This window comes from Pelmatolapia mariae, linkage group LG6 (assembly GCF_036321145.2).
Source record: "Pelmatolapia mariae isolate MD_Pm_ZW linkage group LG6, Pm_UMD_F_2, whole genome shotgun sequence".
In the NCBI taxonomy this organism is placed as follows: Eukaryota; Metazoa; Chordata; class Actinopteri; order Cichliformes; family Cichlidae; genus Pelmatolapia; species Pelmatolapia mariae.
In genome coordinates this window covers 11,304,191-11,322,429 of record NC_086232.1, presented here as the reverse complement: position 1 = coordinate 11,322,429, position 18,239 = coordinate 11,304,191, and the positions used below count along the sequence as shown (strand labels likewise).

General features: G+C 44.0%; 1 protein-coding gene across 2 annotated transcripts in view; it reads right to left on the bottom strand.

Moving 5' to 3' along the window:
* mgat3b (beta-1,4-mannosyl-glycoprotein 4-beta-N-acetylglucosaminyltransferase b) overlaps positions 1-16,989 on the bottom strand; it is a 49,060-nt gene extending 32,071 nt beyond the window's left edge. Inside the window, exon 1 of one of the 2 annotated variants that reach the window (XM_063475134.1) lies at positions 16,249-16,989. Coding sequence is in view for 1 of the 2 variants with exons in the window: in XM_063475133.1 (XP_063331203.1) it covers positions 2,809-2,822 (14 nt within the window). In the remaining variant the exon portion in view is untranslated. Of the gene's footprint in view, positions 1-2,808; positions 2,898-16,248 lie in introns of those variants that run through there. The other variant, XM_063475133.1, reaches the window with a different exon arrangement.
* Between the last annotated feature and the right edge of the window lie 1,250 nt (positions 16,990-18,239).

The window sequence follows — 18,239 nt, the reverse complement described above, 5'->3', positions numbered from 1 at the left end:
AGAGGAACGACAGCAAAAAGAGGTCGCATTTCTGCATGACACGAATATAGACGTGTCAGAGCATATGTGAGTGTGAAAAAAGACATCTAAAAGCACGTGTCCGCTTAAGAGTGTATGTGTGTGTGCTGGTGCCCCCAACCTCAGTGTACTTTTTCCATCACACCTCTATTAACTCTTTTTGCCATCAGCGTAGATCCATAATATCGCCATGTCTCCTGCTCACAGCCATCAGCAGTTCAATAACACAGTCAAAATTAAGGTTGTTTAAAAAAAAAAAAAAGATTCTCAGATACTAATAAATATCAACTTTACCATCAGATTAGACACTTATCTGGAACAGCCAATATTAAATCGTACAATGTTTTTCAGAAAGGTCTCACCCTGTCAGAAAGGATGGACGTTTATATTACCAGCTACACGTGAAGCCAATCATTCGCTTTTATTACTGATATAATCTTTATTTACTTACTTTTTTAAAGGAGAATGCTCAAACAGCGCTACAAAGACAGACATGCAATGGAAATTAGTTTCATTTAAAGTACGTCTGGCAGCATATCGATAGTGATCAGAGGTCATGCGGTTTTCCTTTGTGCCATCTAAGTAAGCAGTGAGGCGCTGCATTAGTTTGACTAGATTTGTTTGACAAATCTTAAGTAAAGGAGATTGTGACAAACGAGTTGACATGCGTGATGTTATTTTACCAGTTTGAAATGAAAACAACAAAAACTAGGAAGGAATCAGTTCCCTGGAACACATTTATACTATTTTGAACCTTCAAAACTTCCAGATGCTCAACTTCCTCATCAGAATTCGTCACTTCCAAATGAGACGAGTGCTGACTTCTTGCTTTCATTCATGATAAAGAAAACTGTGTCGGTTGAACCCATTATCATGTGTGCAGAACACTGACTGTACTTCAAACAAGATTCAGGCTTTTTATACCTGCAATAAAACAAAACAAGTCTCCTTTGTCAAATATTGCAACTGCTATTAGTTACGCCTCTGTTTAACAAGAAGGTAGGAGGTCAACAAGCTGAGAGATCATTAATAGATAATACAATCATTATTGGGTAATACATTCATCCCTTTAGCTTCAAGCTAAATCCTAATATCAGCACTGACAAGCCTGGGACACTTTACTGTCAGGTTAGCCACTTATGTGGAGCTGCCAGCATAGAATTGTACATGTTATAACAGACAGTGTTAATTTATTTGGGATAACACTATTTTTTGTAACTAAAAAGTGTTACGGTTCTCTTAAAGTTAGAAGCTCAGAAAGGTCTCATCTGGACAGAAACAGTGGCAGTTTACATTACCAGCTACACATGAAGCCAATCAGTCGCTGGTATAATCTTTATCTTAATTATATTTTTTAATGTTTTTCAAATAGACATACATGCTAACAAGCCTGAGACAAACTAAAAGGCAATACAGGTAATGCAACTGTGACCCTGTCATATAGATGCTACCATGAAAGCTTTATGCAAAGCTTCATGAAGATTGGTCCAGTAATATAGGAGGAGATAAGGACCATAGATACATTAAGGTCACTCTAAATGAGGCTTTATTTATAAAGCACAAATTCACAACAGTTGCCTCGAGGTGCTATAAAGACCCTCCAATATTGGAGAGAAACCCCGACAATCAGATGATTCTCTATGATCGAACACTTGGGTAAAAAGCAAGAAGGAAGAATTCCCTTTAACCAGGAAGACACCTCCAGCAGAACGAGGCTCAGGGAAGGTCAGATGTCTACCATGTATGTGAGGTGAAGAAGAAAGGAAGAAAAAAAACAAAACAAAAAGGAGAGCATTGAGAAGAAGGTGAAATCTCGGTCAGATTTCTTCAGTAGACTCACAGATAAAGCCATTTAGCTAAACTGGATCTGAGAAACCAAAGCACATTCTTCCTGTGCATGATTTATTTTTCCTCCAGAAATAGCAACACAAGTAAAAACGAGTCCTTGTCTCCAACTCTAAACGAGCTCTTGATGCTAAACTACTGTCAAAACAACAGACTTCCACCAGGACACCAAGAAAACTGACTGCATTCCACGTTGTGCTTATGTGTCAAATGTCATATGAAGAATCTTAGACATAGGCAGACGCTTTGTGTGTGTGTGTGTGTGTGTGTGTGTGTGTGTGTGTGTGTGTGTGTGTGTGTGTGTGTGTGTGTGTGTGTGTGTGTGTGTGTTGACAGACTTGACTCCAAGACACAATAAAGCCCATTCAACTTTGGAACCACCTCCTGTCTCTGAAATAGTGCTGTGTCACAGCTGCTGGTGGGGAGGGACTGTGTGTGTCCGCACAGCCACAAACACATACACAGAATACTTAAAAAGCCATCTTTGAATTTAAATTACATCAATGTAACCAGCTCCAATAAAAAAAGTAATGTGACTGCATCAGTACATAAGATTTTTCTAACATAACCTCTGTGCAGCTTAACAATCCTAAAAAAAACCAAAAAATATAAAAGTGAATATCCACTGACAACATGCAGCATGCAACATGGTATATGAATATATATTCCACAACAAAACTATTGCACATACAATCACGTAACGATAGGCCGAAGTGCACATTCAGGCATGTCACACAGAGGCTGAAACTCGATTTGACTGATAAAAATCAGAACAAGCATTTGCTTGAAAATTTGCCTAACTTAAAAATAGATATTTTATCATAAGGCAGCAACACCCCCCCACCACACACACGTACATATTAGATATATACATTAAAGTTGCTACTGCGCTAAAGAAGCATCTTCGGTTTATAAAGCATAAAAAGCAAGGTGTGTAAGACTGACCTGTTTTCCCACATGGCTGTTAAATGTGGCCTGGCTCCCGCTGATGGTGTGCAACCTGGACACGCAAATGCCCGAACACACTCTGTCTCTCCCACAACCTCTCTGCACAATCTGTCCTCCCTTAGCTGCTGATAGATAATAGTTGTGGTCCTGTGACACCCAGTTCAGCTTTGTAGGTATGTGAAATGCAGTGCAAATGGGAGTGGTGTCTGTTTACGCAACCTTTACTGCACTTTGTGCGGTAAGCATTAAGATTAAAAAAATAATAATAACTTAAAAAATGAAACAGGAAGCGCAGGATTGTTGCACGAGGGTTACTGTTTCGCTGGAAACGTGCTGTATAAAATCCAAGGGCACAAAAAAAAGTTTCAAGTTTAATCAGTACACTTTTTAGCATAACTGTAAGACTGATGCTGCACATATCACTTAATCTGACTTTGCTGCACTTCCTCTTTTTGCATTTCTTAGGAAATTAAGTTAAGAATGTCACAATCGCAGGACAAAGCTCTTCTGCAAAGGTCACAGCTGACATAAGCCAAAAAATAAGTTCATAAAACAGTTAATTCACAATGTATTTAAGCTCTATGTATGCACGAATAATATGTACCATTGTTAAGGTTTTCTCTCGTATCCACTGTGTTGGGATTCCCAGAAGATTATGTCACACTGAGATTGTCCGTGCTGTCAAATTTCCCAATTTTGAACATATGGACGTATATTTGCTTCCTCCCTAAAGAAAAGTAAAGCTAACTGCTGGCTAAATGGGAAACAAACGCCAGAGTTTATGGTTTTATAAATTACTCCAAAATTAAATGCAATTTGGGGATCTGCTATGAAGAACAGTTTCTTAATACACCTTTTTGAATTCATTTAAGTGTCTCGCTAGAACATGGTCTAAAATGGTAATGGAATATCTTAAGGCAAATTTTGTCAAATTACTTTTTAATTTTAGTTAACTAACCTCAGTCTCTGTAACGTGTGTGCATTTGAATACAAGGCTTTTCATTTCTACGTAATGCTACTTTTAAAAATAGTGTCAAAAAAACTCTCAGCAGGTGTAGAGCAGCAACAATATTTATAAGAAAAACCCAAAAAGTGAAATACACAAACCAAGAGCAGCTTTTGAGGCTGCCTGGGTGTACGGGGGGGAGAAAATACATTTCCTAGAAGTGGATTAAAAATATTAACAGAAAAGATTTTGTTCCCAGTAAAACCACAGAAACCTTTAGCTAACAGTAGCGAAACTCATACCGACTACTATACAGCCAACTAGCTTAAAAAAATAAATAAAAGAAAAAAATCACTACACAAGGTTATAATAAAACTTTCAGAGTATGTTTATGTTGAAATTAATTATAAATGAATAAAAAACAATGAAGCTAGAGTTTATGGTGAAATGCTAATGTCTGTGAAGTTCAGACTGCATAACATTAGCAGGCTAAGGCTCAGCGGCTAAATTACATCAACTATGAGCAGCACAGGGAAATTTAACAGTAAAGGGTGAAATGGGCTTTCAATTCTGAATTTTAAGATCTTTACAAGGTGGAAAGTATTGAAAAAACAAAAAGAAACTCAGTGATAAGGATTTTTGTTTAAGTTTATCAAAAAAACAAACACGTACGACATCATCAACGCTACCAAAGTAGACTCATCAGTGAGTTCCAATATTTTGTTAGTAGCAGTAACATAAATGACCATACGTATAAGCCACATTCAACTGGGTGGTACCACTAAATGCTGTAAACCCCTGTGTACCCCTGCTGCTGTCACTACCAGCTGTCAGCGGTGAATACTATGGTTAAAGCCACTGATGAAACTTTATTAAAACATAGACAGCTTCTCTTTTTCAGGTAATTAATTAGGTGACTGGATAAGTTGTCGTCTCAAAGATTGTCAGACACTGATCTATGTGCTATGGTGTGGAAAATGTTATAAATACATAAATCAATGTTTTAATTAAGAAGTAATTATTTACTTTGTAAGACAAATTTTTGAATATAGTCATTAAAAATGCTTAGAGTACCAAAAAAGAAAAGGTACCGCTGGGTACCAAATTCCAGGTAACAGCATCAGTTCAATTGTGAACAGTACCAAACCCTAGTAGTGTCACTACCACTTACATCAGCAATAATGACTGTGCTGCTAAATGGTACAAGATACATTTGGCCATTTGGTCTATACATCACAGTAAGTACAACAGAATCGTGATTCTTCAGACATGCATGAGAGGGATCTTTTTTATGCTCAGTACTGTAAGAACACTGTCAAGAATTATCCAAAGACTAAGTTTAAGTACAGGATCTAAGAACATTTTTTAATGAGGCCCCTGGCCTCGAGTTTCCATGTGTAGCTGCAGCTACAGAATACAAAGCAGCAAGCTGCTATCAAGGCTTTCCTCCTGGCTGCAGTGTACCGGGGGTGGGCAGGAGTTTGGAGATACACAATGAATAAACAGTAAAATCAGGTAGGAGGAAATCCACTGAGATTCACTGAGGATAACAGACAAATGACCTGCGCACACACACAGACACACACAGACACACACAGTCACAACAACCAGCAACATTTCTTGAGGGGCGTGTAGCAAGCAGCTTTAAAGAGGGGCTTTCCTGGGCAAACTGAGGTGAAGTACAGCTTTTCCAGTTTTTGCAGCCTCCTGCGGCATTGTGTCTGTGTGTGTGTGTGTGTGTCCGTTTGTGTGATCGGTAAGCACTGGGCCACTTTCCCAGATGAGATTCTGTGCTGGAGGATAATCCTGATGAAAATGTCTTTGCTTGTCCTCTCCCTCTCATTCTCTCCATCCATTCAGCCGGCCGCCCATCCGCAGACAAAGAGTTGGCCTTCATCTTCCTCTCCCACCCTCGTGTTCACGTCTCACCTCCCTCACATTACCGGTGACAGCCTCCTCATTGACGTACGCATCTCTCAACAGCCAAAATGATGTGATGCGATAGCCATGCGTCACCGTCATTCTTACAAATCTCATTGAATTACTGGGCTGCTTTATTTGTTGGTGAATATGAATCATAATCCCCTCCTCCATCTCATATCTGTGGCTCTAATAGCCTTTTTTCTTGTTTATTTCCAGTCCAGCTAGGGCTGTGCGATATGACCAAAATCTCATATCCCGATATAAGACATCTATCGTCCCGATAACGATATAAATCACAAAAATTTTACATTTTCTGTAAATTCTGTGAATCTCGGGCAGCTCGACTTGCGTGAAGTGTTTCCAGCTGGGCGTCGTGTACCTGGAGCTGAGTCTTCTCTTTCAGTTTATTTTGAAAAGCCCCAACAGGATCTTGAGCTTTATTGTGAAAGGTTTATGTGGAAAATAAACAAGCGGACGTGCGGTGGTTTTACCGTTGTTGTTGCTAACGACAACGCATAAAAACAGTCGCTTGTCCATCTGTAGTGTGGTTATATTAAATATAAGAGACAGAGAGAACTTTAAGAAATTAATATAGCCGCTACAGTGACCATCAAAACGATGAAAAAATATTGCCGTAAACAGTTTATTTGCAACACCACGAAACAAACGATAGCGTAAAATGAAACGATAGATGTTTTTATATCATCATCCGATATATATCGTTATATCGAACAGCCCTAAGTCCAGACTAAAGCCTCATCTGTGGTCACCGCATCCACTGTTATACGTGACAACTGTGACGTCATCGCAGCCCTGTGACGATTTGTCAAGGTGTGCTGAAGCACGTCAGAGTAGCTGCGGCCTCTACCCATGCTCAACAAACATTTCCAAGTCGTATCTGAGCCTATGTTTTCTATATTTTCCTCTATATAAAATGCTAAGTGGGACTAGTAGGAATGCATGCACTGCCTGTTTTATGACACATGTAAAGATTGGAAACCCACTCGAAGAATTTTGACACATAATTATTATGTGTGGTTTTCTCTGCAATGCAAATGTGCACGTATGCATATTTGACCTGCATGACATTAGGGAACAAAAGTGACCCCAAGGGTCAAAATAAAGTCACTGAAATGATGAAACAGTGTTTGCACACAAAGTGAGTTTTTCACCTAAATACACGGATGTCGTTTAATCTGCAAAACCACCAAAACTGTGCTTACCCAGCAGAGAACTCGATACTTTATTATCTCAACTTCCTCTGTTTTGTTCTGCATAGCCAAATGCAAACCATCTGGGTCCACAGCACAGGCAAAACACACAGAGACATATCTGCATATTCATTTCTGACCCAGGCATGAACTGTGCGTCATTTCCAGCTGGCATACAACTGACACCCACCCCCATGAAACCAGTGGCAGTGGTACATTCCGGCACTGCAGCCTTAATAAACACACATGCCAGGCTCAGGGCAGGTCAGGACCATTTCCTCACCTAGGTGGGTCTCCTGTCTCCACAGCGTAGACGTGGCTGTAAGGTGACACTAAGGTGACCGAGCATAGAAGAGGGTAGGGAAGAAAAAAAACAAAAACAACTGAGAGAGCGAGAAGTAGGTGAGAGAGAAAATGGGGCGATGAAAGAAAAAGGGAGCGATACATCCTCAGGGACAGACAACTTCTATTTTGGCCTGGTGGTAAACTCAGCCGTGTGTGCCTGCGTGCAAGAGGAGGGGCGAGGACATGAGGGGAGAAAGTGCCATTTTTTTTTAGAATGGGGGAGTACCAACCAAACAGTGTGAGGGAAGGGACAGACAGGGGAGAGAGGGAGAGCAAGCAAGAGAAGGGAAATGTTGCTCCTTTGATGGTCAGTACCATCCGCGACGAGGAGCAGCGGTACAAGGAGTGCTCTTCATACACCCACACATACAGCCCAGCCGCACTCAAGTTTGACCTGCCAGAGCAGAAATCCATATTTAATCATCACAACAAGCACCCCCTAAAGACCCTGCCTGGGAGACAGAGTGTGTGTGTGTGTGTGTGTGTGTGTGTGTGTGTGTGTGTGTGCGCGCGTGTGCGTGTGTTTGAAGGAGGATTTATTAACTAGAACCAGCACTGTATTATAAGTCTGAGCTTTAAAATACAGCATGAATAATATCTCAGACTATGTGAGAGATGCCCGTTGGTACAATATTGATTAACACACTTGAGAAGAACAAATTGTTTTTTTAAATTAAGCCGAAGATTTGTTCAGGACGAAAGCACCTTCAGCTTCTCGTAAAACTATTTGCATCGGAAATGAGTCCAACAGCAATCTTTATAGGCTAGCAGATGTCACAAGACAAAGACTGCTGAATGCTGCTGTAAGCCAAAGCAAACAAAAGGTAGAGTAAGCGCACATACGACAGCGAGCAATAGTCGGGTCTCGGTAAACACAAAGCTCAGACGGCTGATAAGTCAAGCCTCCAAATTTTCATAACCGGTGAGCAAGAGAGACCTTTGTACATACATACATACAACATATTATTATGATATTTTGTGTGGTAACATTGTATCGATACAGGGACACCAAATATCAATATTAATGATAACAAGAGGGTTCGTTTTACCTGCTAGGAAGCAACCTGTCTGCAAACAGTTGCATTCTGATTTGGACTGATTGCAATCACTCTCAGAGAGATGGTCCAGTGCTTGCAAATAATCGTCAACTAATTTGTAAACACAGATTGCCAACATGTTGCCATCAGTGTGAATGAGTCTGTCAATGAGCACAACTTAGACTCTACTTAACTGTCTGCAAGCTGGTTGTATTCTGGTTATATTTCTATTAGTGCTATCAGCGTTAATCTTGTTAGTGACGTTAACGCCATAACCGCATTAACGCGGCAAATTTCTGTTAGCGAGTTACCGTGGATTGCCCCGTGCGTGGGGCTGCATGGCGTCAACGCGTCAATGAGCTACCCATGCTAACGCGTTGACAAAGTTAAGTTTAACTTTGTGGACAATCTGTAGCTGGGAAAAAAAGCTGATAAATTGTAATATATGTTTTGCAATACGCAGCATAATCACAGATTATTAAAAACTGCAATAATATCGTGAAGTATGTAACAATTGTGGGGTGTCTAATCTAATGAACTGGAAAAGAAAGACTTGCAGAGCCTGCACAAAGCATTCGATTAACTCTAAATAGGGCTGCCACAAACGATTATTTTGATAGTCGACTAGTCACCGATTATTTTTGCGATTAGTCGACTAATCAGATCATGCATCCATTGGACCTAAAACTTACAGCTTATTGCACCAGCATGCATCTGCTCTTATATAACTATCATTAGCTTACAGCTTTAAGTGTTTAAGGTATGTGCTAACTAAAAATAAAGACAAGATGATAGTTTATTAAAATTTAATGAAATTTGCAGATTGTTTCGGTGAAGTTTAATAAACTCCTTGCTATCTAAAATATAACGGGACACCGGAGTATATTCTGGAGCATCTCACACTTCTGATAATCATTTGTCTGTTTGACGTTTATTCAGCTATGTAAAAATTATAACTTTAATCTCAGCCAAACCGATTTACTCAGGAACAAATAAAATACTAAAAAAAAGCCAAACAATAACATTTTTAAAGTTATCTATGTGACTTATGTATGTTTAACCTGAGTAGCAAAAGACGGCGGTGTGTTTGAAAACGATTTGCCGGGAGTCCGGTGTTCTCACGGGCTCTAGTGAGCCTTTCCCCCGGCTAGCTATCGAGCTAGTGGGTAACAGACGTCTCCGAAAACGTCGGAGCGCTTTTGGAAATATGTGGCGTCTTGATTAACTGAGCAGATATTTGAGGTTTACACAGTTACATTCTCGCCTGAAAATATGTTAAACGTTTATTTTATGACCCAGAAAGAATAATAAGAGTAATATTAAAACTAACTAGCTGCCGCCATTGTTGGAAACTGAGCTGGGCTGCTATGAATTCTGGGACAGAGTTACTTCTTCTGGGTTTAACGACAGCTGGCATCCTTGTACATGCAGTGCTGCCATCTTCTGTTTCAGTCCATTATTACACTCTTAAATCCTACTACTTATTCCTGCGTCTTTTGTGATCTTACAAAGCTGCAAACGACGCGTCGACTATTTAATTAGTCGTCGACGATTTTGATAGTCGACGTAATCGTGACTAGTCGACTAATCGTGGCAGCCCTAACTCTAAATAAACCAAGTGATCAAAAATCATCTGACAATACATAAAAAAATCCTTCGCAAAATGACAACTAAGGCAAACTAAGGCTGTGTGTGAACGTCCGCATCCTGCACTCATTTTCATGAACCTTTCGGCATCAGGAAACCCTGCCTTCTCTGTATGAGGTGTGAAAGTTAACACTTGCTCGTCACTTTCAGCACAGCAAAAGTCTGAACTGCACGCGTAAATTAACAGTGGCACACGCAAAACAACCACCACGTGTCTTTCGTGGCGAGTGAGCTCCTTTTCCAGTTTGCAATGAGATTAAGACAGACACAGACACACTGGGGGGGATCCAGAGAACCGAACATTCATGATCTGTCATTAGATACTGACGACACTCGTTGCCATGAGCGCAAGAGCAATTTTGCAAATATGGCGCGCAAACACACAAAAGAAGAACGATAAGAACAAATTGCCTCTTGTATTATGACTGTCTCTGTCACTCTGGAGAGTTTCTGTGAATGAACCTGTAAGAATTACTAATATAAAAGTGACCACTGAAAGAAGGCCGCGTGACAGGCCTATATCAGGGATGGCAAACTCATTTTACATCGTGGGCCACACACAGCCCACTTTGATCTTAAGTGGGTCAGATGAGTGAAAACGCTTCCTTCTGTTATTGTAAAGATGTTTAACTACTCAATGAGTCCCTAAGATAACATTAAAGAAGAAAAAAGAGGCGCGATTTCAGCAGCGCATCTCAGTTTTTCTACATGACAAATGTAGAAAATTACAGCAGTAGTTCTGGCAATTCAGCGCCCAGATTGTCCTGTATTTATAAAAGAAAGTTTTTAGTGATTCATCAACAGATGGTGAAAAAACAGGAACCTCTGCGTCATTTAAATGTCACGTTGCTGCTTATTGCCCATTTTAACGGCCAGGGTGCAGCTCTTTATCAACAGGAAACGCTGTAAAACGTATTCAAATGCAGCAAAAAGTCCAGAAATTTAAAACCGCCTGTGTCTTATGTTTGAATAAATAACAAATAACAATGCATCGCCTGATGGGAACGCAGCTGCAGAGGTCGCCACACATCAGGATCTCTTTCATCAGCCCAGTCTGCTGTCACTCAAAAGTAAAATTGAAAGTTTGCTTCATGCAATTACTTTCAAATGACTGCAGGTCCCGGGACCTACAAGTTACACTTGTTAAAAGCTTGCTCGAGGGCACACCTCCCAAAGGAAAAAAAACAAAAACAAACAAACACACACACACACACACACACAAAGTGATCTGCTGGTGCAGCTGACATGATAGCTTCACAGCTCTCAGCATAGGACACCAGAGCGCCACTTGCGAGATGTTATTTTTATCAGCGCAGCTCGTCGCGTGACAGCGGGTAAGTGGCGGGAAAACTCTGTAGCTGTTCGTTCATCCAGGCATCAAACACTCCCCGACCATCTAATGAGGACTGGGAACACTCAAGCCTAAGGCGAGGTGGGGGGTGCACCTTCCCACTTCCCCCGACTACCCCTTCCCGAGTGCTGTCTTTAAACACAACACTTGATCCTGCAGCACATGTGGGCAGAAGGGGCTGATCATGATGCAGGTATGTGCAGCAGATCTGGATTAGATTACACTGGATAAACACATGAGAGGGATTCCAAATCAGCGCTGTCCTTTTTTATCCACGTTTCACGCAGCGCTCAGTCTTTTCTAGGGCAGGGTCTGTATGCACACGGCTTGAAATAAGATGTCAAACAAGGAAAGAGATGTATGTGTTTGTCAGACCGACTCTCTCCAAGAATAGTGGGAGCACAGCCAGCAGGCCCAGCCCAGTGAGCGAGTGTGTGCGTTTGTCTACAGATGCCAGATCAGAGGTGGAACACAGCTCAATTCCCCCAGCAGCAGCAGAGGCAAGCTGTGCACGTAACCTGCTAGTGGGGTGAGCTCAGTATGATCTTCACATCCTGGAAGCTGGGACGACCCCAGCTTGTGCACAGCACAGATTACAGCCATGGCAGTAATGATGCAACATAGATATTGTATGATCCAGGTACATTTACACTGATTATTTTGAAGCTTTTCCTGCCATGTTGCTGAGTCGTTTACCCCCCGATTGGAGGAGACAATGGCTTCTAACTGCTTTAGTGCTTGCCCTGTGCCTCAGCAGTGAAAACAACGCACTCACAACAAACGGAATAAAGATCATGTTAGCAGTAACTGCTGGGACCAACGTGGCCTCCAGCATAATTCTACTTCCCTCAGCCTCAGCTCCAGTTTCATCAGCAGCACTCCACAGTGTGGAGGTGAGCTAGAGTTACTCTAAGCAGGAGCCAGTCATCCTTTACATTCCCTTCAACATCGTTCTCCATTTTAAACCCGCTCAGGAAACTTGCTTCCCCCAAACGAGTGATGGCGACCGGGATCCGTTTACATTCGTCCAGCAGCTGCTGAACCGGGCTACAACTGTTCCACTTCAGGAGTGCGCAGAAAATGTGGCACGGGCTAAAACTGCATGCTCCATAAGCAGAAATAGTTTCCGTTGCAACACTTTTTGGTTACCACCTTTGACACTTCTCACTTCATCCCTCACTGCACATGCACGCGTTTCTCAAAGATCCCTTCAAGACCCGTTTCAGATCACTTTGAAAACAGCTCTGCTTAAACGGTGCAACATTCTGGACCCCGGTCCACCTTGCAGGCCACTTTAAAAAGGGGCCCTGAGGAGGGATTCACACAAACATTTTTCAGGCTTCTTACCTCAACCCGCTCTGTGACCTCACACGCGGTCACGCTGAACTGTGAATTTGTCACCTTTTGCTTTCACTTCTTAGGCTGAAACCCAAGAAAAGTGGAACTTTTCAAGCAATCTGTGAAAAAAACAAAACAAGAGGGCGAAGCAGCTGCATGTGCAGCCAGCTGTTGGGCATCAGGAAGTGACGATGGTGGCGGTGAGTTAGCGCATGAACAGAGCTGGCAGCAGGCAGCTGGCCTGGTTCATGCTGAGTGCTAATCAAAGCTCTGTTAGCTTGGCTTGTGAGCGACTGATTGCCACTAACATGATCACACCTGTTGGGCACACCCACTGCCAGGAGCTAAAGCAACACGTGCAGGTGGCTCCACCCTAATTCTGAAAATGGTATTCCTTTGTGTGTGTTTTGTGGGTTGTTGCACTACCCGTGTTTACATCCACTCTACTGCAATACTAGAAAGCCAATCCTAGTGAGCAAAAGTCAGCCAGCTCTTGCTTTGTTTGGGATTTTCCTTCGTTCATGCAAATCTGTCTTCACTGCCCTTTTGCTGTCCTTCAGTGGCGTTCGCACAGAGCAGGATATCAGATGTCCGCCTCCATCTGCTTATAACAACAAGACTGGTTTGTGGCCGTTTCCTGCACACATTCTCGCTTTTTAAAAAAAATTCTTATTACAAATTTCAGCGCATTCGACTCAAGAAGCAACGGAGAGGCTGCCGTTTTCTTCTGAGATTCAAGAGCATCAAAATCCTTCTCGAACTTGATCTGCAGTCAATGCAATGTTATCATTACAAGACATTTGACTCTTGGGCGAGTTGGCACTAACAGCTGATTTCCTAACAAAAAAAGGAAGAACAAAGAAGAAAAGAAAAGGGAGAGCCTGCAAAACAGGATGTAGTGCAACAGGAAAAAGGCTGCTGATCTGAGCACGTAAACCCAGATCACCCCTGGCAATTTTAACTGACAGCCTCTCTGTGTGCCAGCAAAGCCATTTGTTTCGGCCTTGCAACCTGAGTCGGAGGCTGTGGGGGGTGGCGGGGGAAGATAGAGGGCACGCCATAATGAAAAAACTGTATGAGAGGAGAAAAGGATGAAAGGATGAAAGGATGCATGCTGATTGAATGACCAAGAAGAGGTTTTGTGTGTACTGTAACCTAAAATTTGATCACGTTTTGAAAAAGCTTCAGCATTCCTCGTATTAGAAACCGGGCGGATGATGGGACCAGCAGCGAAGTTTGTTTTCTGCTGCCGCTGGGAAAAACAGACAGAGGACAAATCATCTGTCGGTCTGGGTTTCGCGGCCTTAAACGACAGGGTCAACGCTTATTCGCCTCTTTGTCAGGAGTTAGACAGAAGTCAGGGGTTCCTGCATTTGCAGGGTAAAAAACACAAAACGTGAGATTTGGCAGATTAGGATTTTCCCGTAACGGTTGCGGCACGCTTCACGTTTTCGACTCCCTTATCCGAGGCTTCCTCTCTCTTATACGTGCCAGTAAAGCAGACCTGAAGTGAAACTGACAGAGTATGAGCGACAGCGGGAGAAATCTCTTGAGTGTGCTCTTAATCAAATCTGGCAAATGATGCGAGCTTCAGCTGTGGGGCTCAGGTGGATCTGCCGAGTCCAGGCAGTTTTTAAGGGCCCCCCTCTCTCCACCCAGGCCTACCGAGTACTATTCCCTCATCCTCACTAGTCATCCAGTGCATCCGTTCACTCCCTGTCTTGCTCGCTGCACGTCTTCATTCTGACTGCAGTGTGTTTCAAACCCTTTCAGTTTCTGCTCCTCCTCCTGCAAACACTGCCACCGTTACCACACACACACACACACACACACACACACACCTCACAGACTCTTGCACGAGGCCCTGTCTCTCAGCATCAGCATCAAGTTAAAAGGCCAGCATTCCCGTGAGAGACGATCTTTGTTGATGCTGCTGTTTGAAACGTGGGGCTCGGGGATGTTTGTTAGGACATCGGTGGACCATTTGAACGCACGTCGTGATAACTGCAGACAATCGCAGCAGCAGAAATCCTTCTGCTTCAGCTGTAAGCATGGTGAGAAACTTCCTGCTGCCCTCTAGCTCAAATTCATTTCCTGCCTGCTCTCTTTACACCCTGCCAGGTACTGATCTGGTACCAAACAGCTGCCAGGAAAAGTCGAAGTGTTAACCCACTATCTCACTTTGGATTCAATTTAGACCTGCTTAGACCAACTTAGAACTTCTCAAATTTGTGTCGTTACTAAACAGACATCGTAAAAAAAAAAGCCCAAAAGAAGCAGCTTTATCCTCAGGGAACAGACTGAGCGTGCTCATCACTGACGCACCGCTTCGTGTAGTCACACCTGGGATCTGCCAGGTAGTGCAGTCTGCTATTGTTGCACCACAGAGCCTCTCTAATGGAGCTACAGCCGATTAATTGTTATGCTCCAGAGTAACGGGTGACGTATTGAAACAGGAAGAGGTTTACTGTTTTCTTTCCACAGAACTCTAATAGTCAAAACCTTCGATCAAGCTCACGCAAAGCCTGCCCAATGGTGGATCGGCTTATTCAAGCCCATAGTACTCGCACCCCCACCGCAGCAGGGTTGGATATCCCAAAGCACCAGTCAGGGAGCAGCAGACTCACTCCTGTGGGAAATTAGAAAAGAATTCAGCTAGCAGAGGTTGTGCTCTGGTTTTGGTTTCACTTTGACGAGACATGGAAAGTAGAGTTATTCAGTGAAGGCCTCAGCTGTCGCAAACAGAAGTCAGCTGCTTGGAAAAGGGTGATTCAGACCTGTAAGGTCGTGTGCTGGGAGGACTTTACGCTGAGCTGTGAGCAGCAGTGACAAGACTCACGGCTTCCATCGTTTCAGGTGTTTGAAACACAGGAGCGTCTACCCACTTGGCATGCACTTATGTCCTACCACTGCATGCTGTGAACTAGACTATTCCTTCCTGTAGTTTGCAGCCCAACTCTGCTCTCATTCTTCCTGTTAAGAGGAATTCTTCCTCCCTGCTGTTGCCAGCCGATTGCTGATTGGTTCCTTCTGTAATGCTGCCCGATCTTTACCTCACAATTTAGACAGCCTGAAGAAGAGTACTGTTGGGAACCTAATGGAGCTGTCTTAATGAGAATCAAATGCCAAAACCTTAAAGTTCCAGTGCACCGTCAACCCACTGAGCCCCTTAGAATCACGAGTGAGGTGAAACATGAGCACGATTAGCCTCAGCTTTAGTCTTTAGCATCTTGTATCGCTGCTTCTTTGAGGCTGATACATCTCTGCACATTATTTCGCATCTCCTTCCTGTGCCCAGAATGGCCAACAGACTAGTCTGTCATGGTGCTTGAACATCAAGTCTAACATACACAGGACAAAAACATTTCCAGTGAACCCAGTAAGGAACAATCATGTCTACACATCCGCCCCTGTCTTCTTCTGTTTTCAGCAACTTCCACAACCTCACTCTGGCACACACACACCTTCTTACATTGCAGTCTTATACCCTGGGCTCAGTGCAATGGCAGGGGTCTTCTACACGTCACAAACCGCCCCTGCCCACCCCACCCCTGCACACTCCCCGCCCAACCTCCACATCCCGGAATCAACATAAAGGGAAAAGAAAACAGGGGAAAAAAAGAGCTGAGCATCTCTTACCCATCTGTGCCTGTGTCGGATGTCTTTCAGAGGGTCATGGTGGATGAGAGCCCTGCTGATCTGAGTCGAGCCTGTCGGTTGCACTGCAGAAGCCACTATGCCATCGCATCGGTGATGCTGGAGACTGGCTGATAACCGGGCCGGGGTCTCTCTCTCACTCTGCTGAAGGCGGGTTACTGTGCGGTCATCTCGCCTTCGCTGTTTTTGTTTTTTTCCTTTATCCGCCGGATCGGATGTGCAGATAATCGTCCCAAGCTGGACCCGACTGGGGGTGGGCGGGGGGATCCTATGGGTCGCGGTGATGGCTCACAGCCTCCTCTCCTAGCTCAGCCCCTGATGCTGCTCCTCCGACAGACACGAGCAGCGGTTCGCCCCACAGACAATCACAGCAGAGGCACGGAAAGCACCGAGCCACACCGCGGTGCAAAAACCAAACAGCAATAACGTACAAAAATAGGATGGAGAAGGAATGATGCGAAGGGACTTGGGGGTGGCAGCAGTGTCGGTGGTGCTGGTGGTGCCAGGCGGGAGATGGAGGGGGGTGATAGCCGCTTTCTGCCGCGCTGATCGCCGTTTTCCGTCGTGTTTACGAGCCGCTGTCGCCTCCTCCCTCCGTCCCCTCGGTCTCTGTCCGCGATGCGTCCCTCTCTCTTCCGTCCTCCGCGCCCGCCGTGACGCCTTTTCCGCTCACAGGAGGAGAAGAACCCCCGCTACTCCTCCGCGTTCACGTATATTCTCATAATCTGCCCTCTATCCTCTCGATCGGAGCTGCGAAGAGCAGGAGGAGGTGCAGATGAGTGTGCGCGCGCGTGTGTGTGTAGGGGGGGTGGGTGGCGTTGGGGGAGCAAGTGGAAGAAAACTAAGGGAGCGGAAGGAGGAGCCCCGTGAGGAGAGAGCTCCTCCCCCCGTTATGCTGCTTATCAGCGGGACGGAGGGGGCGCCCATCATGAGATATGAAAAATGAGATATGAGAGAACCGTGCAGCGGCTGGAACACATAAGACTGTTATTACTGTGACCTTACCTGTGATCCACGCAGAGCTCGCCTGTAAACACCCCCCCCCCCCCCCCCCCCCCCCCCCCCCCACACACACACACACACCTTTTTTTTTCTGCAGAACTGCAAGAAAACTGTATGACCATATAGCAGGGACCCCGTAAGGCACACCAGACACTGTTGCACGGATACAGTGTGAGGAGACACACACACCGACTGCTGCTCAGGCAATGTGAGGTATGGCCTGAAGTGGGCGCCAGAGAAACAGCAGGTTGTAACCCGGAGCTCACCTCGAGCAATGCTGCCCTTCAGTTCAGGGGTGGGCAACTCCACTCCTCGAGGGCCGGTGTCCTGCAGGTTTTAGATGTGTCCTTGATCCAACACAGCTGATTTAAGTGGCTAAATGACCTCCTCAACATGTCTTGAAGTTCTCCAGAGGCCTGGTATGAACTAATCATTTGATTCAGGTGTGCTGACCCAGGGTGAGATCTAAAACCCGCAGGACACCGGCCCTCGAGGCCTGGAGTTGCCCACCCCTGAGTTAAACCCAAACGGTGCTGCTCTTATATTCGTTCAGTGTTATTGAACTTGAAGCTGGTTATGTGTAAATAGTGGAAAAAAGGGGAAAACAGGGAATTTTTCTCTCAGTTTTAGTATTTTTTTTAAGTCATATCATGTGATTTGCAGTCATGAGTGGGTTAAAATGCTGGCCCAGTTCAGTTTAATACTATCCATTACACATGTGTTTAGATAGCTGAAAGGCCCGCTTTGCTGCTATGGCAAATCCATATTTGGCTCTTTAGGCACCATTAAGTGCAGAGCTGGATGTATCAGGAAAAAAGGACTAAACCTGCACCTTTTCCAAACAAATCCAACACATATACACTACACTGCCCAGTGTCACCTGCCTTCACACACGTACACATATCCCATTTTTAATCTGTAGAGTCAGACGGCTATTTTTAGCCATAACAACTTCCACTCTGTGTTTTGAC